This window comes from Patiria miniata, unplaced genomic scaffold (genome assembly GCF_015706575.1).
Source record: "Patiria miniata isolate m_02_andy unplaced genomic scaffold, ASM1570657v1 HiC_scaffold_20, whole genome shotgun sequence".
Classification (NCBI taxonomy): Eukaryota; Metazoa; Echinodermata; class Asteroidea; order Valvatida; family Asterinidae; genus Patiria; species Patiria miniata.
Window position 1 is genome coordinate 1,878,666 of NW_024037059.1, and position 23,466 is coordinate 1,902,131.

The 23,466-nt window shown below is 39.6% G+C and overlaps 1 protein-coding gene across 1 annotated transcript in view; it reads left to right on the forward strand.

Moving 5' to 3' along the window:
* Positions 1–23,466, forward strand: part of LOC119727761 (sodium- and chloride-dependent glycine transporter 2-like) — a 41,177-nt gene that overhangs the window by 12,956 nt on the left and 4,755 nt on the right. The window contains exons 4-12 of the mRNA XM_038199806.1: positions 1,388–1,589; positions 2,719–2,851; positions 5,687–5,821; positions 7,861–7,964; positions 19,377–19,501; positions 20,429–20,541; positions 21,140–21,280; positions 22,044–22,143; positions 22,692–22,792. Of these exons, the coding sequence (XP_038055734.1) occupies positions 1,388–1,589; positions 2,719–2,851; positions 5,687–5,821; positions 7,861–7,964; positions 19,377–19,501; positions 20,429–20,541; positions 21,140–21,280; positions 22,044–22,143; positions 22,692–22,792 (1,154 nt within the window). The remainder of the gene's footprint in view (positions 1–1,387; positions 1,590–2,718; positions 2,852–5,686; positions 5,822–7,860; positions 7,965–19,376; positions 19,502–20,428; positions 20,542–21,139; positions 21,281–22,043; positions 22,144–22,691; positions 22,793–23,466) is intronic.

Below are 23,466 nucleotides of genomic sequence, written 5' to 3' on the forward strand. Positions count from 1 at the left end.
ATGATGTCAAAGTTCACATACTAATTATTACCAAGGTTGAAAATCATCTGAGGTCAAGTTGTAAAATAGCCTAAAAAAGGAAACTTGGTCTCATTTGGAAAGTTGAAGTCCAATCGCAACCAAACTCAAGTCATACATGTAGATGGAACATGGGAACCTTCATACGATAATGATGTCAAAGGTCACACACCAAGATCAAAGGTCATCTGAGGTCAAGTTGTAAAATAGGCTGCAAATGAAAATGTAAAATTGGTCTCAACAGGCGAGACTTATAGTTATCTACTGCGAAGAAAGGCGACATGTGTGATCCACAGATCACTTGTTGATTCACTTGGCCTATTTCAAACTCCCTGTTGTGGAGAGTTTAACCCTCTGGTTATGTCTGTGAGCTGATTACATCAGCTGAAACAAGTTTTGACTTTGTTTTTTGAAAGAGGCAAACAAAGGCTGCTGTCAATATGGCAGAAGGAGTTAATTTCCGGATGAAGCCTGTTCTGTAATTACCTTAATTTCCTGTTGTGCTGTCAACTACATGCAGTGTAATTAACTGCATATTTGTTCATGTATATGTATGATATTTTGTTTTTTACTGTACCTTGGTGCTTCAAGTCCATGCATGCAAAAAGTATGGGCTCTTGCAGTCCCTGAGACATGTGTTGATATAACTTTGAGAATTTGATGTTTGATCATTGGTACATGTCTGTACAATTAGCAGACAATTGGACCACTTGCAGAGGATGTACAGTGTATGGTTCATTAAATTCCAACGCTTACATAACTTTAGGTGGGGTCTTTGAATAAATACTATTGGCGGCAAAACCACAATGCCTTGACTGACCAGGTTCTGCTCTCCGGATGTGGTTTACTGCTCGTCAAAAGATGTATCTTTTTTTCTGGGGGACTGAGACTGAGGCCTAAGGGGGTTTAATCTTTAGTTAAAATTGCAAGATCTAATATTTCACCCTTAGTCAAATTGTTTTAAATTCTTTTATAAATTTTCATTGTCATGATTGTCAGTAGAACAAGATTGCATTTTATTTTCAAAATTGTTCTACAATGGCCCCAATATCCCACACTTTTTCTTTCATTCAAAATTGATGATGTGACCCACAAAAATCCTTCACAAGGTGACAATTTTTATATATTTTTTTTTTATGTCACACAAAAACCAAAATGTTGACCAGTTAAACCAGGGTTGGTTTTTGCTCCTTTTTTTGACAACCACAATATTGAATGTTATGCAATGTAAGCAAATTGTAAAAGAAAAAATGGCTCTAAATTTGAAAATATTTCATCAGATTGTAAGGTCGATTTCTCAAAATGTTGATCACCTTATGTGGAAGGGTTTTTGACAGACTTTCCCCCCTCATTTCTTTGTGTGCAATAGGTATCGGCTATTCCATGTGCTGTGTGACCGTCTTGTGTTGTATCTATTACAACGTCATCATCGGCTACACAATATTCTACTTCTACTCCTCCTTCACGGGCGAGGTGCCGTGGAAGAGCTGCAACAACACGTGGAACACGGACACCTGCATGACGGCCAACTTCACCGAGGACGCCACCCGACCATCCTCAGAATTCTGGAAGTAAGGCCGCATCCGAAAATACTTGGCTGTCCGGTTCGTTAGTAAAAGCGTCAGTCATGCGCGCGCGCCACTGATAACTAGCGCCCATTGGATAAACGCTCGAGTTACGTTAACTTCCGGTTCCATTCATTCAGTGCTACACCGTGTGAAGTACGCATGGGTGATGTCATTGAGATGACGTCACACTAACGAAGCGGATACTGCTGTCACTGTCAGTGACACACGCGCCAATGGGAGGTGGATTCGGCGACTTCCATAGGCGCGTGTAAAAATGCTGGCCGTATAGCCCTGTAATTTGGACACGGCTTATATTTTTGGGTGTGTAGGAGACCGACTATATTATTTTTTTGGGCGTGTAGGAGGCCAGCTATATAGCCTGCTTATTTTTTTTGCCATAACATATCATTTACATGTACATCAATTACTATCAGAATATTTTTGTTAATAATTAAAATCGTTATAATCCCTTTGAAATGCAATTAAAAACCATGCATAATTTTATCGTTTCAGTTTTTCAACTTGACTGTAATCACAAACAAACAGCTGCCATATGTTCACAGTGTAAATGTTTGTACTATTTTTTAATAGTTAATATTTTTTTGAATATTTTGTTTTATCTTTTTGTGTGTTTTTGATCCCCTTTATTTAATTGCCTGAATGAGACAATGAATTGACGGCGATTAAGCTGATATTTTGTTCTGTTAACTGTAGAGGGCACCATTTTTTAGCATGTACGTATTGGCTCCCCGTACGCAGACTAAATAGCAATCGACATGTACATGATGGTATGCAAACTTGCATGTCAAATTATAGCGTACATGTACATCTGGATAAATTAATCCATCAACCACAATAGGTCCCTCTCAAATGACGTCACTGCCTCACGTGCATCAGCATTTTCGTGACGCGCATCGGCTGTGCCCCGCCGTATTTCGAAGAAATTTTGAGCAACGTGCGTATGTGTTTAGAACATTTTGCACACTGCGAGCGCGCACACGAACCTGACGGCGTTGAATACACAGTTGTAATTTTCCTAGGAAGATGGCGTCGTATGAGAAGGGTCTATAAAGAAGTTATTGCCAAGTTTGTGGGTCAATGTGCTTTGTCGTTTTGTTTAATTCCCATATAGCAACATGGTTCTAGCGCGCTCGGAGGGCTTGCATGAGATGGGAACAATCAGATGGCAGAACCTCGTTTGTCTGATCGTCGCCTGGATCATTGTCTTCCTGTGCATCAGCAAGGGGGTCAAGTCCTCCGGAAAGGTCAGTATATGAGAAACTCAGGTCCTGGTTGGCTGCCTTTGCTCATGAATATTCATTTCCCAGTGCTGTAGCATGCCACAATCTAACATTTCATTGGTTGCTGCATATCAGGGCTGTTCTTCTTTGCTCTTTGATTGGCTGAAATCAGAATATTTGAATTATAAATCTCACCCTGCGCCAGAGATCTTTCAGTCTTAAGTGTTTCTACCCAAGAATACTGTAATTCTCTTGAAATTGCATGGAACGGGATATGTATATTTTCATCTTTCTGTAATCAATGTTTCTGTCCTGTATCCTTGCTGTTAAATTTCATTGTATGATTGATGATCATGACAGTTGATTTGGTTAGTCATGAGAGGAATCCCAAATTAGCATGACACGGAGGTTCTCAATGCTAAGCCATTGTATGAATTGGACCTATTGCATTTTTGTGTTTAATCCTCGCAACAAAAGACAGCACTGAGGCCCTCGGCTTCAGTGGCAATTTGAATTCCTCTCTCGTGTTGTACGGCGGGCGATAGGTATCGGTATATAATATATTGTACACCGTAAAATTGTGACGCCACACAGGGTCATCTCCAAGTGATATGTCGAAACAATGTCTCAGCCGCCATTTTAACCATACTCTATGCACGAGCAATTAAGATCAATAATGATAAGTAATAAATAAGATGGGGCAGTGCCTAGCTGAATGTATTCATCACTGAGAACGTGATGGATGCCATATTACAGCACATTACTGTATCGCTACGTTAGGCGGGGTTTAGTCACATCACCCCAGGCAACGCATGACCTTGGCCGGGCACAATGTAACCACATCTATAGCGTATAAGGGGGGGGGGGGGGTGTAATATGCTGATGTGTTAAATGATGACAATAAAGGTTCTATGCTGTGAACATGCATGCATGGACTTCGGGGTGTTTTGAAACTCAACCGCCAATTGCTTTCTTTTCAATTTCTATTAACCAGTACATACATGTGCATGGACTTTATCGGCCTTGCCCATGATTGAGCCTATCAAAAACACTGTAGAGACCAACTCAAGGTTAGCATGGTGCACATGCATATTCAACATACAGTTATGTCTATCCAGGGAGGGAATGTGACCCAGAAAATTTATGAGGGCATTTCTTGCCGAATCTCCAAGGATTGCCCAGAGGATATATGATAAGTAATGCGCTGATGGATAATTCTCCTTGAGTATGTGCAGGTCACATAGGTGTTGGCATGCTGCATCTGTGCTTGTCCATTCAGTGAGCTCAGTTCGCTAGGTTGTTTTTTTTCATAGGAAAAAACCAGAAAGCAATTTGATGACTCAGGATGCATATTTTATGCAAATGATGTTTCATTGTAGCTGTAAGAGATATAATATGACTGATGGGTTTGTCAAAAATTCATTACACTCACATGTAATGTGTGTGTATCTTGGTCAGTTTAATAATTTTTCTCATATCTCTAAACAATTTTCTGTATTTTTTACCTACATTTGGAGGGCATATTTATTGAAGCGTGTGATACAAATTCCTGTGCTTGTGTTTTTCTAACCCTGAATGTTAGCTTTTGGGTTGAACCTTTCACTCTGTTAATTTTAGGCCAAAAACGAAATTGTTGTGTTGCCCTCATCCGACCGACCCAAAAATTTGGAAATCTCCGGTCGGTTTTTTGTTTTTTGGGGGGAGTTTTGTTTTGTTTTGTTTTTCCCTTGAAATTTTCATAATAAACTTAACCTTTGTAATATGCCATATTTTTGCATTTTGTTACAAAACGTACATACCTAAATGGTAGTACAGTTTGAATTTACCGTATTTGGTAGTAAGTGAGGCTGAGGCATGGCATGTGATGTGTGTGTACAATATGTATCGCATGCATGTACACGTACACAGTATAGTTGGTGCTTGCACATTTTGTGTATGTTCATAGAGGGGAACTGGTAACCGAATGAAATAGAAGGGGTAGGCCTATGTGAATTATAAACCGTATGTAACCCCCCCCCCCCCCTTCAAAAAACAAAACAAAAATCCCCGACCGACCGACCTTCCTAATATTTTTCATGTGAGGGCAACACAATTATTTTATTTGTTGGCCATATATACATACATGTACATGAGCATAGTACGTGTAGTACCCTCCTCAAAATATGTCTTCCGACAGTTTGGCAAAATGCCAATCTTTTGTTAATCAGAATATTATCGCACATGTTTTGTCATCCTGTTGTGGTACTCACAAGTAGTGTGACATGCCTCACTAACAATACATTTGCATGTTTTATTAATGTGTGTACTTGAGTTGCATTATTCATTGAATTTACTTGTGGGGGGGGGGATGCTCTCATGTGTTGTTTAATATGCAACATGGCATCTTCCATTATTGTAGAGGGAGGTTGAGTCATTCCATTCCTTATACAAGGGGTGATTGTCTTTAAAAATCAAAGATTTTGTTCAGGTCTTCAGGCAATTTTGTGAACAAGCATTATACTGTGTGGACTTCCGAACAAAGGATGTCCACATAAACCAGGTTTCAGATACGTTATGTGGAGTGGACTAGCTTGCCCACATCCATACAAGCTTTCCCCCTCTCTGGAAAACAGGTTTACAGGTATTTTGGGGTTAGGTTTATCTGTGGCAAAATGAAGAGAAACACTCAAGGGAATCATAGAAAAAAAATTGGGTTGAAAGAGTTTTCACAGTGTGAGTAAAATGAGTTTTTTTCACAGGTTTTTCTCAGCTACACGAAAACAAAAGGAATGTCCACACTATCATTAGGTACGTAAACCTGTATGTGTGTTTGAAAACATTTTCCTACCCATTTCCTTCCCAACTGGTTTCCTCTTTTAGGTTGTGTACTTTACTGCCACCTTTCCCTACGTTGTTCTGTTCATCCTGTTGATCAGGGGCGTCACCCTCCCAGGGTCTGCCCAGGGAATCTTGTTCTACATCCGGCCTGACTTCTCCCGCCTAGCTGATGCTAATGTAAGTCAGAAAAAAACCCAGAAGGAAAACTGTGTGCAAAGTCTATGGCAATTACAGGGTAATGGGAAATGGGTAAAAATGAAACGAACACAAAAAGTTTCTAGAAATATCAAGTGTTTGTATACAAGTACCCGGTTGAGGGTGTAGGCTTTGAAGATAACACAGTCCCTTTTTGTGTTTCTGAATTGATTAAACTACACTTTAGGCTGAAGCTTTAATAGATTTCTTGCGTGGTTTAGCAAATGGGTGTCTGTATTGTTGACGTCTTCTCAGGGAACTTTTTTGCAATGAAAAAATGGTTGTTCAAATTTCAATGTACATTGTAATGTAACACTTGGTTTAAGTTTTTTTGGGGGGTTGGGGGTTGGGGGGTTGCCTTTCAGACAAAATCCTATGCCGTGCTTCGCATATTACAACAGACACAAAAGGCAACTTAACGTTTTTATTTACTCTAATATTGCCCCGAACCTATCAAAATACCCAGCCAGATTGTTCAGGCTTTTTATTTTTAAGGGATCTAAGGTTGGTTAGCCAAGCCGCCAAATACTGTACGCACGACTTAACCCAATTTTTTATTATTCCCAAAAGTGTGCAATTGGTCCTCCCCAAAGTGTTGGCATTTCAGGGTAGATTGGGACCAGCAAAAAAAAGCTCCCCCTGTGGGTTAGAATTGAAAAAAAAAAACCTTAAAAATCTGCTGTTTGGACCTACATGTATGATGTGTACTGTGCATTGTACGTGATGCCGGCATTGGAATACCACAATATGAATAACTGTTATTCTCATTTCTTTGTCAATTAGCTATTGTGTAAGGTATCATTGCGGAATAAGGTACATTGCACATTATAAAAGTGAACGGTGGTTTTTTCCATCACGTTTCTTTTGTGGTTTCATCCAAGGCCGAGTGATGGGGGTGTTTTTTTGGGGGGGGGGAGGGGAGATAAATGCATGCTTTATTTAACAGCTAGTCATAATTATACATTATGGGGCACCTGCATTTACTGAATTGGTTTTTTATTTTATAAATGTCCTGTTTTCGATATTGTGTAAGCACTGAGGTGTTGAGGTCACACTATTGTATCAGGTGGTATATTGCAGTCTCCATTCAGACGTCTAAAATATATTACAACGGTGGGAAGTCGGCTTTTGCAACCGTCCTTAAGAGAGGGAAGATTTGGCATCAGGAAAAAGAAATGGACATTTGCATTGTACACCATAGTTAAATGATTTTGGGGGTAAATTTGTGTGCAGACAATCGAGGTCACCTTGGTGAGAAATGGGGTAAAAATATAGCTGGCTTACACATGTAATTGAGAACCCATAAAAAGAAATAAGTTTGTCATCTAAATGAAACAGAAACAAAGGGAAGAATTCCATACATGGAAATCACTAATTTTTCCCTTCAGTGACCTTTCAGCCATCAGAAAGCGATAACGTGTCCTAAAAAGTCAAGTTTAGCAGGGAAACTATTAAAGCATTAATACTGAGAAAACACTTGGAATTTTTCAGACCAGTCTCGTAGGGTATGTGTACAGGGTGTCAAGTGATGTCCAGGTACAGAACTCTTTCCAAAACGAAATCAGACTTCTTAGTTGATAAATGAATGGGACTTATGCTTACAATTAAAGTAAAAAAAAAAGTATAGGCCGTCTGGTCTGCAGTTGACCGGTCCTCTGAACTGACAGTTTCTCCTTTTTGTTGTTGTTCAATAACACTGAGAATTACGCCTTTGAACGCCTTCCAGAAAAAGTGCGCCAAGTAAATGCCGTGTTTTGCGGTATTGCTATTAGCGTTTTTTAAGGTGTTCTTGCTGTAATCCAGTTCTAGTCTCAAAGTTGCTGTCAAGTCAAGTCAAGTCCTTAACAGTCCTCGCAAATCCAAGTCAACCAGTCCCAAGCCAAATCGACGGCTAATGAACTGCGACAAAGGCGTTCCCGTTGTTACGAATCGTCCCCTGTTTGTCGTGACCAGACTTGCGAATGGACTTGTAATTCACTCGTGATGGACTGGACTTCAATTCCGTCTTTTCTCCTGAGTAGGTCTGGAAGGACGGCGCAGTTCAGATTTTCTACTCCCTGGGCCCGGCCTGGGGAGGCCTGCACACCATGGCCAGCTACAACAAGTTCCGCAACAATTTCTACAGGTAACGTCCAAAATGTACTCATGGTTTCCGTCCATATTAATTTAATGCAGCATTGCCACTGGAATTTTTTACACCGGTACACTACGTAATAATATGAGTTGGTACCAACAAGTGGTTTTATGTTCAGCCATTTATCTTATGAGCAATGTTTTTCCCACGGCGGTGTGAAACACGCTGTGGGCTTGAGCTATGTTGGTTGGTGGGTTGGTTTGTGGGTTGGTTATTTGGTTGGTCTGTTGGTTGGTGGAAACTTTGCTCGGCCCGTTTTACTGTTTCCATGCCACGTGTGTATCACAGCTTTACCAGTGAGTTTCTATGGAATACTTGCCGGTTTGTGACACTGATGCGCATGCGTCTACTTTGCATATTAGATCACGCCGCATTGCATTGCTAAACTTGAGGTTATACGGTTCGTGGAACCGCCGTTGGTTGTACCACTTGTACTTGTTATAACTGCGTTTGCCTGTAATGGTGCTCGGTTATTCTATCGGAGTTACTGGGATCGCCCCACCGTGTGATTAAACCAAAAATCAGTTTCCTGCCGTTTGTTCAAGTACATGCAACTTCAAGAGGGTGATTCATATGACTCATTATTTTTTTTTGCTCAAACAGAGCGCAGTCCTGTTTCCTTCTGTCAAGGTGGCCTGTTTGACTGTTTATACTCGTCTTTCGTACTTTTTTGCCATGATTAATCCTGACAGGAGGGATTGGGGCATTTCCCCTACAGGGTTCCAATCATCATGATGAATTGCAAACTATTAATGTCATTCCTTGAGCAAAGATGTTTCTTGGCCCTCAAAACATGTACATGTACCTGTTAAAAACAAAAATTCTCCTTTTTTTGGGGGGGGGGGAGGGAGATAAGAGTACAAAACTTTGACCTGTTAACAAAGATATATGCCAGTGAGAGTGCTGGATATGTCTGTGCCTTTTTTTAATGAGTCAATTTGACCCAACTTACAAATGTTACACCACAGGGTTTCCCAGAAAAAGCGGGCCCGGACAAATCAGTGGCCATATCTAAACAAAAATTCATGTGCGAGACTCAATTTTGTATTGTGTTTTTTTCAGGCTGTCGATGTTGTTTATTGCCTGTGGAAAAAAAATAAACTGAATTGATTGAAAACTTTTAAAGCCATGACTAGAAACGTAGGCGTTCCATAAAATCAAAATTTACACTTTTTACAGCATTAGCTTGTGCTGGTAAATTAGTGGAGAGAGGAGACCACGAACTTGTATCACACACGGACACATTTTACATGCAGACAAGAAGAGACTATGTTTATTTCATAACGCATTAACATGTAAATGCGTTATGAAATAAAGGCATAGTCTCACATGAATATTTGTTCAGATATGGCCGCTGATTTGCCCGGGACTCTTTTTCTTGGACGCACTGTACTTGCACCACCTTTTACATGTAAATGCACCTCCTTTTGTTATTCCCTGGCTACCCCCAGGAGGGCTACATGTATAACAACTGAACAAAGAAAGTAAGGGGACATTATTACTATTAGTGACCATGAAGTTTTTTCCTTTCCTTTTCTCCTCATTCTTTGACTAACAAAAAGAGCAATAGCCAGGTTTTTATTTGATATGATTCCTAATCCCTTTTAGTATTATCCAATTTTTTTGTCAACGTGGGGGAGGGGGATTGGGAACACTGAATTGAATGAAATATCGTATGCATTATGTTTTGCACTTTCATTTTTATCTCCCACAACCCTTCAAAAGTTCCTGTCTTTTCCCCAAAATGAAATTCTCCACATTTAATGTACGAAATAAAACAAAGTTTAAAAACAAAAGTCCAAAGGAAGTCAACCAGAGATTTCCAAAAACTGGCTCATCAAAACCAATTTCTTCTATCCAGGGGAAAATTTAAGGCTTTTTTCACAGGAAGTATCAAATTAGAAGGGAAGTACATATTGTAAGCCTTTCGTTTCTCAGCAGATTTTTTTTGGGGGGGATGTTAATTCTTTGTATTTCGCACCAAGTCATGGAACACGACACAACCAGCTGTTTTGTATATTTCAGGACATTTGGCGCGAGATCAACAACTGTTACAACACCCATCTGTTTTTGTGGCCATACATGTAATTCATCTTGGTCCCCCTTTTTATATTTCTCGGTTAACTTGTTTTACACTCCATATAAACCTGCTGCCTAAGGTTTGTTTGGAGTATTATGTATACCTGCGATATTAAATTACGCTGTAAACAAACTAAATATACATTATAAAAGCCTTCTATAATAAGTGGAGAACTTTTGCAGATACATGTAAATGTTAAAAAAAAAGGACAAATTTTGAAGTCGCAATTTCTTTTCCACCCTTTATATTGTAAAAAAAATTAATAGTTTCAAAGTATATTGAATGAACCTATATGTACAAAACAAAAACTACAAAAAACAAGGAGAAACTGACTAGACATATTTCCATGAACTTTTTGTTCAAACAAAAAAAAAGGAAGAAAAAAATTCTCAAGTGGGATTCGATCTTTCCTTTTCCACCCTTTATATTGTAAAACAATAAATAGTTTCAGAGGTATATTGAATGAACCTACATGTGCAAACGAAAGTAGATAGAGAAAAAACACAGAGAAACTGACTTGACATATTTTTATGCATTTTTTGTTCAAACAAAAAAGAAAGACAAACAAATTCTCGAGTGGGATTCGATCTGTTGACTTCCAGAAAACCGTACCAGGCGCGCTTCGTAGAAAACTGATACTAGGCTGGTTAGTTTGTAACACAGCCCTCAATAAAGTATTTGGTTCTGCAAGTAACACAAATCTCGCATATAATGACAAGCCAGCCTGTTATAATATTACCCTTTAAGTGTAATAGAGTACGCCCGTTTTATTATAATACCTAATCCAACCTACAATAAATAATTGTTGACTTGCAATGCGAACCAGAAGGTCCGATCATGCGAAACATTTCAATTTGCCTGCATTTAAGCAACTTGAAAATTCACTGGCCCATCTGCTACTGTGTCTAACATGAAGGAAAACAATTTGTTTAAAATTTACATATTTTTTATAGTTCAGCAGATGTTCATGTATGGAAATTATATTCAGCGGTGTACAGAAATTTCCAGTGGCAATGCTTGCTCTTTAAACTTGAAATAATTTATTCCGTATTACAGTTGTATTCCTTATCTTTGTCCTGTCCTCGATTCCCAAACTTCCCATGATCCTTTGCAGTCCAGAAAAAATAAACTGACTTTCGGAGAATGAATTTAAGTAACCAAGGAATCACTCTGTTTTAAAAATGAAGCATCTTTTTTGTGAGATTTTTTAATAACCTATTGAAATGAAATTTAAAAAAACAAGCCTACATGCTAGAGACAATGGCAAACCTTTTTAGCCATTCACATTGTTAGCTCTTTGAACAAAGGATCATGGGAAATAAATTTAAACGTGACCAATTTTTTTATGTTTTGCAGAATTGAAGATTTGAATTGAAGATTTCTTCTGATATTTACCGAATATACTTATGACACTATTCACCTGTTTCATATTGCCAATGCATTACGTGTGACCATTTCTAAACAAAAAAATGTGCGTTTGTATTTTTAAAAGAGTGGTTATTCCTATGCTGTTTACATGTGAAAGATCTTATTGGTATGCAAGGCAGTGTTCATTAAAACTTGTGATTGTCAGTGTGGGTGCGTTTGTGTCTGCATTGTTATGGTGTAAATCGAGGACACACACGTGCAACATCACCCAGTATAAATGGAGGACAGGAGTCAATTTATGAACTCGATTGGAAAACGTGTACAAAACCAATGGGAGCTGTTATATAAAAGTTTTGAGTATAAACAAAAGATCTATGATGGCGAATAATAGAAAATCTTCGATTTACACAGACAAGCGTGTGTTGTGTGTATGACATGACATAAGTGCGTTGCTTGGAAGTAAATGAGTATTTAGGGTGTTATATACAAATGTGTGTGTGTGTGTAAGGAAGAGGAAGGGGCGGGGCATGGAAATTGGTGGGGGAGGGAGGGAGTCCGTTTAGAGCAGATTATTTCTGTTTCACCCTATGATCAGTTCTCTGTCTGGACATTTTATGCAGACATTCCATTGGTTCTTTCTATTCAGTTTTGGATAGACTGAACAAAAATGAAAATTTGAGGATTTCCCTAATCCCAAGAAATGTTTTACAGGCATGCAACTTTTCCTAGGATCCACTCATTTCCTCATTTGAAAAATACTGTACTGAGTCTTGTGCGGTTTGGAATTTCCTTGTTTTTTTTCTCTAAATTCCCAGTTGCATGCCTGTTTTTAAGAGAAAATATTTGTTGAAATAAAATAAATAAGAAAAGTACACGGAAATGAACTCTACCAGTACATGTACATGTATTCAGTTTCCTTCACAAAATTAGAACAAATTTTAAATGTGAATTTTTTTTTTTGGCAGTACATTCCTATATAATGCCGAAACAAAGATAAGAAATACAATTGCTTAGCAGAATGAAGATATATAATTTCTGACAAAGTCATGGCCTTGTTTCAGTTAAGTAAAAAAACAAAGGTTAGTAAACCTAAACGTTCACAGCATTCATAACATTGTGTGGTAGAATTCCACGTTTTGAAACGACCAAGGTCATTTATGAAATCACCCAGTGCACATGCGCGCTCTCTGAACTAAGTGGTGCACAGGTGCAATTGGGAATAAACATACATGCATCGTCAACTCAGTACCCAAGCTCATGCATAGACTTGCTTCACTTAAAAGACTGTTCCCACATTGTGCATTGCCAAGTGCTTGAAATAATTGCTTGAATTTCACATTATGGCAAAGATAAGCATCCACTTTGATATACCTAGTGACGAGATGTTCACAGTTTCACTGAATTCAACTTGTCCCAAACCTGAGTGGTAACTTAAACTACGGTATGGGATCTAGGCTAGCACTGTCTAGATTCCCCGTGCTTTCCAGAAAACATAGTGTAGCCTGTAAGACATACATGTTAAATAAGGCTTAAAAGTCTGTCCACGTAAACCCAAACTGTGGCATAAGGCCATGACTTTGAAACAGTTTTGAGAAAGAAAGATCAAGGGTGCAATAATTTTGATGGGGAAAAAAGAAAAATGGGGAAGAAAAGAAAACGGGAAAGGAATGTGTGTAAGGAATGTGTGTAAGGGATGTGTAAGCAATCAATGTGGTTGTGGTCAATGTACATGTATTTAGTTGTGCAGAGTACTGCCTCTTTGGAGTTCAATGTCTGCAGGATTTGGTACACACTCACATACATGTACTTTCTTGGGACAAACCGCATTCCTGCATGCATAACTCGTCAAGCGGTAGTATCCTTATTTTGCCCCAAGGCAGGGCCTACAGTGTACATGTACAAGATCCTGGTGCATACCTTATTTGTGTCTTTCTGTTGTTGTGTTCATGTAGACAAGAGAAAAAATAACAGTAAACTCACAGTGGGCTCTTTTGTTGGTAAAACAACCAATGAGGTTGAATGTGAATATGGTATTTCTATTGGTCGATTCATAAACTGTCACAAAAACTGTTGGTCAAATGAAAACCCATAATTAAAAACTGTCAGATTTTTTTTCTGGTGTACATATGCACAAGCCTATACATAAATTTTATTTAAAAAAAAAAAAATTGTATAAATAACAAATTGAAATGACAAAAACATCCCACTGCTTGTTCACTGTTGTGTTTTTAATTGATGTTAGTCAGTAGCATAAAACTGGTATGTGCCGGGGTCGTTCGTATTAACACTATGGGAACTATTATCCCGCAGTAGTTGCAGGAGAACAACGACCTGGTGTGCTCCGATCTACTCAAGCCCACGGGGTAGTGCGGTATGTGTGGGTTATCTAACCCTTGATTACAATCCAGCAACAACAAACAAAAACAAAACTAAAAGGACAACAACAACTTTCTCATCAAGCTGTGTGACACAGACCACGACAGTGGCGGTTGTGGCCGCTGTGGATTTAGACTACAGCTGTTTTCCTTTATATCCAAGATGTTTGAGTATTTTAAGGACTTTTTGGTTCAGAGACTGGATTCGGATTTTATTATCCTTATACAGCTGGATCCTGATGACAAGCGTGGTTAACTGCCGAGGCTGTAGGTTGCTATCAACAATCAGAATCAACTCTTGGTAGCTCGACCCAGAAGATTCTGAGCGTACCTCATGTACATGCGCTAGCTGTATTCAATCTTATGCTCACGCGTGAGGTATGCTCGGAATTTCCTGGGTAGCAGCGCCAACATTCCCAAACTGGATTTGATTCATCTTGTTGATTGCAACCTCTACCGCCACAGCAGCTCGACTGCGCTTTTTTCCAGGACCAGCTACGTACCTCAGGAGAATAAAATCCAACTTCAGTCTTGGACCGAGACTAGGTATAAAGGCGCTGTCGTGTAAGACTCGTGAGAAGTACTGCATGTCGTCTACCGATTTTTCAATTTTTTTCAATTTGAGATCTGTTACTAAATAGTGGCCTGTGGCGTGTCATTGTTACTTTTTGAGTTGGTAACTTCTGTTAGTGCAGACAGACCCTACTTTGTTATGATTCTGTAGTAGTGAAAAAGACCTTTTTAGGGCAGCTTTATTATTTCTTTTCGTAATTGTCGTAATAAGATGGAAACAAAACAGTGCCCGAAATGAGCAACTATATTGTCTTCCTGTCAGATGCCATTTTGAGCTGATAATCAGCTCGCAATGTGCAGAGACTTGAGGCATTGTTATAAGGCTCTTGAAAAATATGTCAAACAAAAAGAAACAGTTTTGGAGGTTGACAGAAGTTACCATTCAAGCCTCTGATACGCCTATTAAGTGTTGCTTAAAAATCTTGTTAGCATCAACGAAACCGCAGCATGGCCACACAAGATGATTCAGAGAGGAAGAATGAGATGTGTTGTCATGGTATCTGTTGCCATGACCTTTGTTGCTATGGTGAGAGTGTCTCGAAACCTGAATGAGCTGGTCTCGCTAAGGTGATAGTTGAGCTGTGATGAGAGTTATGAGAGAAAACGGGAGAAGGTCGTAACGTGGGCTGTCAAGGGATGAGTGTCTTAATCACCTTAGCGGAACACGAGGACCGTTCCAAGTTTTCAATTACTCATGCAAGTATATTCACTTCAGTCACGAGATACAGGAAACAGCTGTGCTGTTTGCTGACTTGGTAAACTTTTTTCATGGAGCGGAAAAACGATCCCGCTTTGTCGTGCAAACTTTGGAAAACTTTGAATGTGTCTTCGTGTAACTTGTGAGAGGTGTGGCTATGCTTGGTTTCGTTTTGCATCGGGGACTCGGGAAAAACCATCTGCAACTATCGATTGAATAAATTGCCATATATTTTTGCTCCGTTCGGAATGAACAGTCAGATGCCATAGTGTGCATCACACAACATTCTGTAGTCTAAGAAAACATCTGGTATAACTTCCGGTATGAAAATTCTAAAAGGACTAAGCACTGAACATGCTTCAAGTTTAGTTCAAATATAACCATTTCCTTGAAGCAAATGTTAAAACAGACGGATTTTAGCTGAAAGCAAAGTAAAACTGTTTGTCCCTACAACTCCAAAATGAAAAAGCAGGTGTCAATTCCGAAATGCACTTTTCGAAACAGAGCTACATGTTTTTTTGTAATCAAAACTGGTGGGCTGTTCTTGGCATATTCCATTCACAACCCCCCCCCCCCCTAAAAAAAGGGGAATGTTATTGCAAACGGCTCTTTGTGGGGCACTTACACATGGTTTTGAGCTTTGACCAAAAATGTTGACCAAATGATACACATTTCTTGGGTGAGCTTGGTGTGGGTTGTAACTGGCCTGTATTCTGTTGTGTAACTATGGATATTCGAAACGTACAACTCCACAGAGGGAATATCAAATATTATTCGCATCAATGAGCCGTATGAAATATGGTTTTTGCACCAAAGGCCCTCAAAACAGATATTTCTCAACTAGTGTTGAGTTCCTTATGTAACTGGGATTTTATTTTTCTGTATTGGTTGATCCCCATCTTTCGGTGAAGCAGAAGATGAAATTCTAACTTTTGGCATTGGTGCCATGGTATTTTCTGGTATCTTGCCATAATTTACAGGCAATAAAACTGCCGGAATCAGGTTGAATGTACCAAGATCGTTTTCATGCGATTTGTATCAAATGTGAATAAAAAGGAAGTCGATCTCTATCTGGAAATTCGCCAAGCTATTTTTTTTTTTGCCAAATGATATTCCCTTATGGTTATGGTACACAGCAGTGAGATGTTTATTGCATTCAATGCCATAGACTAGACCTTTTGGCAACACATGAATGTTTTGACAATTCTTGAAAAGCAGTACCATATCCAAAAAAAAAACAATAATAACAATAAAAAAAAGAAAAAAAAGAAAAAGCAGTCGTCCCTAAATCGGTTCCTGTCACCTTTTTTACAAACTTTTCGCATCTCTGGTCACGGTTGTAGGACATTTCGTGCACATGGCAATGGTCAGGATAGTTGCAGATGGATGAAGACTGGACTGCGTGCACAAGGACCCCCCTCAATGGTTAAAAAAAAAGAGACTCTGTAGGCGTGACTCTGAATGTCCTGCGCTTGCGCACATCAAAACTAGTCAGCCCACTTCCATATGTGGGTCGAGCATTCCATTAATTCGGGGTCCAAAAGTGTGACTTTGTTTGTGTCCAAGACTGTTACACCTGACAATGTAATAATTGCCGTGCAAGCATCAATAAAATTGAATCAAACCTTTTTTATGCTTGGCAGGTACTTTGCTTTATATGTATTGTAATCGCTCTTGGAGATAGTTCAGGAATTAAAAAACGTGTCCTGAATTTACAAAATCTTATATCAGATGTAGCAGGGACACGAATAAAAGTGGACCCCAAATGTATGGAATGACCCACATGCGCTTACACATTGTGTCCGCTCGCACAGCTCTCACAACTAGTCGCGAAGCGCCCTCTGCTGTCTGTGCACGGAGTCCATGACGTGTTGACAAGCCACCACTCTGGAATGCTCGACATGCGGTACTTCTCACAAGCTCCGAAATCGAGGCCAAAGCTTCATGGAATGTCTCGGATGGGATTTGAAATGAATTGCTCCACCATTAACCCTAACATCCCCAGTGTCTTTTACTCGGTACTGGACCAAGTCCGCCATAATCCATCACTGTTCCTGCTTCACATAATGCTTCAGGACCAAATCCGCTGAAATCCACCACAAGACCACCACTTACGATAGGTGGATTTTGATGGACTTGGTACTCATGGCTTGCCTACCAAAACCCCCCAAATGGGGGAATGGATTTTGATGGATTTGGGAAGGTTAGGGTTAAACCAATAAGAGTATACATATCTCTGAAAATAGTGGGACAAACTCCCAGAAATCCGTCAACCACCCAATTCTTTACAAGACAAGGTTAAAATCCACTCTTCCATAAACCCTAACAAGCTAGTTGAGGAAATGTTAAGTTGAAATTTGCTGCAGTTTAGAGCTGGCAGCAGTTGAGATCTTACTGGTTCTTTATTTATTAAAAAAGTTAATAGCAATTCATTTCAGAACCCATCCAAAAGCATTGATACCTTCTGTCATAAAAAAGGACAGTTGTTTAATTGGCGTTAGTTTTGTCCCTTTTTTTGCAGACAAGTTGATGAAACACAGCACAGTCAGTGATACATGCATTTTATGATGAGATTGTCTTTCATTCTTGTAGCTGTTGTTAGCTGGGCCTAGGTTGTTTTTTTATATCACACTTGCCATAAAGTACAATTTTGCAAAAACGACCATTCCACGCAGACAAAACATAAACGGCCATTTCTAGAAGAAACAGTTAACAACAGCTACATCAGCGCTCCTCAAAAAGTATCTGTTAACCCAAGCAGTGCTGAGGGCTTCTTATAGTTTGCTGTTTTGCTTGCAGAATTATGTTGACTGAAATTGGCAAATAATTGTCATGTGACCAAAGTGGACACCGGTTTTTCAAAGAAATAAATACTTTCAGATACTTTCACTACTTTGGTTAAAGTGTCAAAAAGAACTGTGTAAGACAGTAATTATTTTTTCAACCAAATTTTTAATTTAGCATATTTACCATAGAGTATGCCCTAAACCAGTGTCTGTCTGGCTATTTTTGAAATAACTACGAAACCATGAAGTCAATTTTATTTTAATCGTGTAGATACTCCTTATCCTTGGCCTAAACCCCTATGAGTTTCATTTAATTTCAGTCACGCATCACTACACAATTATCAATTACATGAAATCACAACAATAATTTGGGACATTGTGACCAAGTTCCTTGCCTTAATCAATTTCAGTGCTGTGTTATGTAAGCTGTGTAAAATCCTGCATGGTGTGAAAAGGGCTGCGGTTGGGATTGGAACCACTTGTCTGGCTATCAGTCACCATGACAAGACCTTCCAATCCCAAACCACATCAGCCTTTTTTTTTAAAGCATGCAGGATTTCAAACAGCTTGCGTAACACAGCACTGAAACTGATTAAGGCAAGGAACTTGGTCACAGTGTCCAAAAATGCAGTGATGCGCGACTAGAATAAAATGAAACTCATAGGGGTTTGTGCCAAGGATAAGGAGAGTCTGCACATTCAAACATTTTCAAAATTGAATCCATGGTTTTCTAGTTATTTAAAAAAAAGTCAGACGGACACTTTTTTGGGGACATACTGCAGAGCACTGTTAGGGTTAGAGATTCTTGGGGGCGCTGTCTTAGTGTCTTTTGAATGTATACACCAATCCATTTTCAAACAGACTTGTCGCACATGCAGCATATACCATCATTCAGTATCATGCATCATGTGTTCACTTGAATTTTTCTCTTATAAAATTGAAATTTTGAGAAACTTCCACACATTGAGAAAAAAATGATGTATTATTGGTAGGCTAGATAATTTGTAGCCATAAAAAATCCCCTCCTTGCGCAAAAGGGTGTTTGTATTTTGACAGGCTATCTTCGTGAAGAATAAGCCAATTCTGTATTTCAACTGCGCATAATTATGCGCACAGTGATATGGGTCATGGGTCATTTGGGATAATCGAACGCTCATCCAAGGCGCATGAACGCGCACGGAGACAGGCGTAACGTCACGTATCATCACGTCAGCGATTTTATCCCGAATGACCTTTGACATGGACTACATTATCGAGATACCGAACTGGCTTATTGTAAAGAATTTGTGTTCGGTTTTTAAAAAAAATAATTTCATAAATTTTGTCAAATAGACTTCACACAAAGCTAAAAACTTGAGTGTGCCAATGATACACTCATTTTTGCATGGAGTGGATTTTTTTGTATTGATTGTATTTGCATATATAACGTATTCCTCATTGTTTTCTCATTTTTATAACCTACGTGTATTGTAAGGTTGTTATTTTGTTCTATGCCTCACATTTTTACAACCTTGTTCTCACCAGGGATTCCTTAATTCTAGCCTGTGTCAACTGTGGGACTAGTATCTTGGCCGGGTTTGTCATCTTCTCAGTCATTGGGTTCATGGCCCACGATATGCAGCTGCCGATTGCCAATGTCACTGACACAGGTAAGGGCATCCCATCCTCACCATCTACGCTCTTCACCCAATTCCACATCTGCACCCATAGAGGGGCAGATAGGGGAAATGTTTGGGGCAATTGCGCATTTGATGATACAAGCATGGCATTTGGCACACAGTCAGGGTATGTCTTAAGAAAGATATTTGGCTATAGGGCCGCCCAATCGTCACCCAATCCCTTACAGGCGCTCACAGCACCCACTCCCCACCCCACACCCCACTTTGCAAGCCTGTTTCAGAAACAGAAGTACCCCCGTACCCCCACAATGCCTTATTCACCCCGTCACTACCTTCCTCTTTCACCCCTCGCCTCACACCCAACCCCCCACACACATACTCAAATTTGTATCCCTGTGGAGTCATTTCTTTGTTCTCGTGTACTAAAATTTTAGAGTTTGAAAGTGTAGTTTCAAAACGCTCCTATTGTAACCAGAATTAATTTCCTAGGCTGAAATTCGGACTTAATATCCCTTACAAAGAATACTTCAATTTGCGACACACCGTGGAAATTCCTAGTTTTTGAGTAAAATCCATATATCTATTTCTTGATAACCTTGTGGAGACGTATTCGCCTATAGAAATTGCCCTGTGGAGACGTATACAATCTTTTGTTCCCTATTATTCACATGTCTCCACAGGGTACCCACAGTACCCATGCTCCACCCTATATCCCCACCTTTCTACAAGCCCACTCCACAATCTAAAACTTACCCCTTATATTACCTCCATCCTACTACCACACCCCATCTCTACCTCGCACCCATTTCCCCTTTCTCCAACCCGCATCATGCTAACTTACCTATTTCCCACATATTCTTCCCCGTACCTCACATGTTCCTTTCTGTACCGCCATCCCGTCACCACGTTACCCACACCAATCATCTTTCTACTTCTTGTTCTTGTTCCATCATCCAGGTCCCGGCCTTGCCTTTGTGGCCTACCCAGAAGCCTTAGCCAGGATGCCTGTCGCACCGCTCTGGTCTGTGCTCTTCTTCTTCATGTTATTCACACTGGGTCTCGACAGCCAGGCAAGTCATAAACATCCCATCATATAATGAAGAACACTTTCCTTTGCTGGTTTAGGAGCAGTGATCATTGCGCGTATTTCTGTACCAGAGGAGTGCAGGTATAGACTGGTTCCTGTACCTTCCATTATCATTCTTACGTTCAATCAATATTGGGAACCAGTCTTAAAGGTAGAGTATGTCATTTGTGCATTTTTTTTTCGTTTGAAGCAATAAAAGTGCTGAAAATCTAAAGAAAGGTGCTTTAACAACTAACCTGATGAAGTTTTAGCTCTGCGAATGCTGTATATTCCAAGAAACACAATATTCTGGGATCTTGATTTCAATTCAAAAGTTGCCGAGTCATGTTTCGAATTGCGCCCAAAATCAGCATCCAGGACTCGTTCTCACTCAGCTGATGGCAGCTACGCGTTGTCACCCACTGAACCGATGAATTTCAGCAACCATGCGCCCTTGTGCGCCATGCCAATGCTTGTGCGCACTCTTTCACGGCTTCGCCGAATTAACAACGAACTACTAAAAACTGGCACCTGAATGGTCCTTCATGCATCACTTTCTTTTTCACCTTAGTTGTGATAGTTTTTTTGCTTCTGTTGCTCAGTTTGTCATGATGGAAACTGTCATCACGGCCATCTGCGACGAGCTGCAGAGCTTCTTCCCACGAATCTTCAAGTTTAAGATCTGGATCACCCTGGCCACATGCTTCGTCTGTTTCCTGCTGGCTTTACCCATGGTGACAAATGTAAGACTTTGTATGAAACAGCTCCATTATTTGCTCATTACTTGTTCTATTTGTTCACCCGATTGTTGCTTAAGTTCTCAGATGTGATACCTTTTGTGTTCCAAGTATTAAACCTACTGTGCAGCGCCTAATTCTTCAGCATTTAAAGTTGTCTCATTGACAAGTTGACCATAAATCGCCACAAGTCGTAAAAAGAACAAGCGTGAGTGTACAATAAGCTCTGGCCCGGTTCCGGAATGTCTTACTTATTCATATGCAAAATAGACGGCGCGCACGTGCATCGATTGAAACAAAGGGGTGTGTTCCGAAAACATTCGCCAAGAGTGCATTTACTGACGATGGCATTGCATTTGGTTAATATTTGGTCAGTTGGTAGTTTTATGGGAGACTTAGAGGGCTTGTTTTGGTCAATTTTCGGGTAAAGACCTACTGACCGACCGACAGACCATGAAGTGACATGTACAAGCTCCTGCCAAAGCTTAAAAAGAAGTAAAGTCTGTCACAAGCCAAAAAGGCCCATCAGGCCAGTGATTACATGTATCTCCTGTTTCCTTGGCATGAAACGACTGAGACAATTTTTGTTCTTTTTGGATGGGATGCCAGTCCATCACAGGTTATTCCCCAGCTTGGGTGGTGAGAGGCAAGTGGGAGTGAAGTGGCTTGCCCAAGGACACTACATATGGCCAGCAGCTGGATTTGAACCCCTAACCACTAGGCCACACTCCCATCACCACAATTAACACAATTGTATTTGCCATTGCAGGGAGGCATCTATATCTTCTCTTTAATGGAGACGTACTCTGCTGGTTTTTCTGTTCTGACTATTGGATTTGTAGAAGCAATTGTCATTGCCTACGTCTATGGTGAGTCGGCTCGCCCCTGTCAGATGTGATGCAATCAAGCTAAATGAGTCGTTTTTCGACCCTGGTCAATTTTTTTTTTACAGATTTGAAAACAGCACAATCTCAGCATTACTGCTGTGAAAACCGCATGCTGGTACTATCTTAAAAGTTAAAAAATTTTGGAAGTCGGAACACCAAGAGATGTGATGAAGTGATGTGATGAAGTGGCCCTATTTTGGCCTGAATCTCCAAATGAAAATTCCTGACAAACGACTCATTTAGCTTAATCACATCACAAATGTCACACACTTGTGTTATGTTTCATTTTAATTACCTAAGTTCCAGTCCCTCTTAACTTTTTTTTTATCGAAATCAGCAATTTCTAAAATGTCCGTTTCCTAACATTTCTCTTTTTCAAGTTTTTTTTTTTTTTTTTTTTTTTAAAGATATCCACCTTTTTTTTGGTGTGGGAAAAGTGGCTCATGACAAGATTAAATAAGTTTAATGTCAGGTGTGAAATCATGAATTTAGCCAACCAACTCCCCAGTTGATGTATTTCTTTTTGACAGGAGCTAAGCGTTTCCTGAAGGACATGAAAGTCATGCTGGGCTTTCAGCTCAATATCTACTGGAAGGTGTGCTGGATGGTGTTATCACCAGCTATCATTGCGGTGAGTCTTTTAATTTGGGGAACCAAGAAAAAATGGGATTCATTTATTGGATCTGTAGAGGAACTATAGTGGTCTTCCCTAACATGACGCACTTCGTCGTTTCGTCCTGACTTTCCTCATGCAATGTTGCCAAACTTCTTTGTTGACAAAATTCAAATTCATTTTGTTAAATACTGGTACTGCTACCTTCATAAAGTTTGCTGTTGAACCTTTGTGAACAATTTCAGTGTCATGAAATTTAGTCCGAAATTTAAAAAACGATGGCATCTGGAAATAGGGCGAAAAATCGGCTGAGTGTTCCCAAACATGGCGCACTTGAATAAACCTCGGAAAATCCCACGTTAACATTTAAGTTCTGCAGAGTTGGAAAAATTCTGATCTGATAAACCATTATGATCTCTACTCACACACCCAACTAGAAGTTGGTCGGAAAATTATTTTCTTATTTTTTGGTGCATTTTCAAAGTGTTCACTGTGCACTTCAAAAGAAAATCGGAAAATCATGCCAAAATATATTAATCTGGCTAACTTTGTAATGGGTAAGTAAACTCACAATTTATGAGCTGGAATGTTTAGAGCCTGATGAAATTTCACTTACTTTGAAATTTCTGGAAAAACTTTTGCTCTAGCAAGGTGCTGTTCAGTCATCCAAATTGTCAACTTTCCTTCAAAAC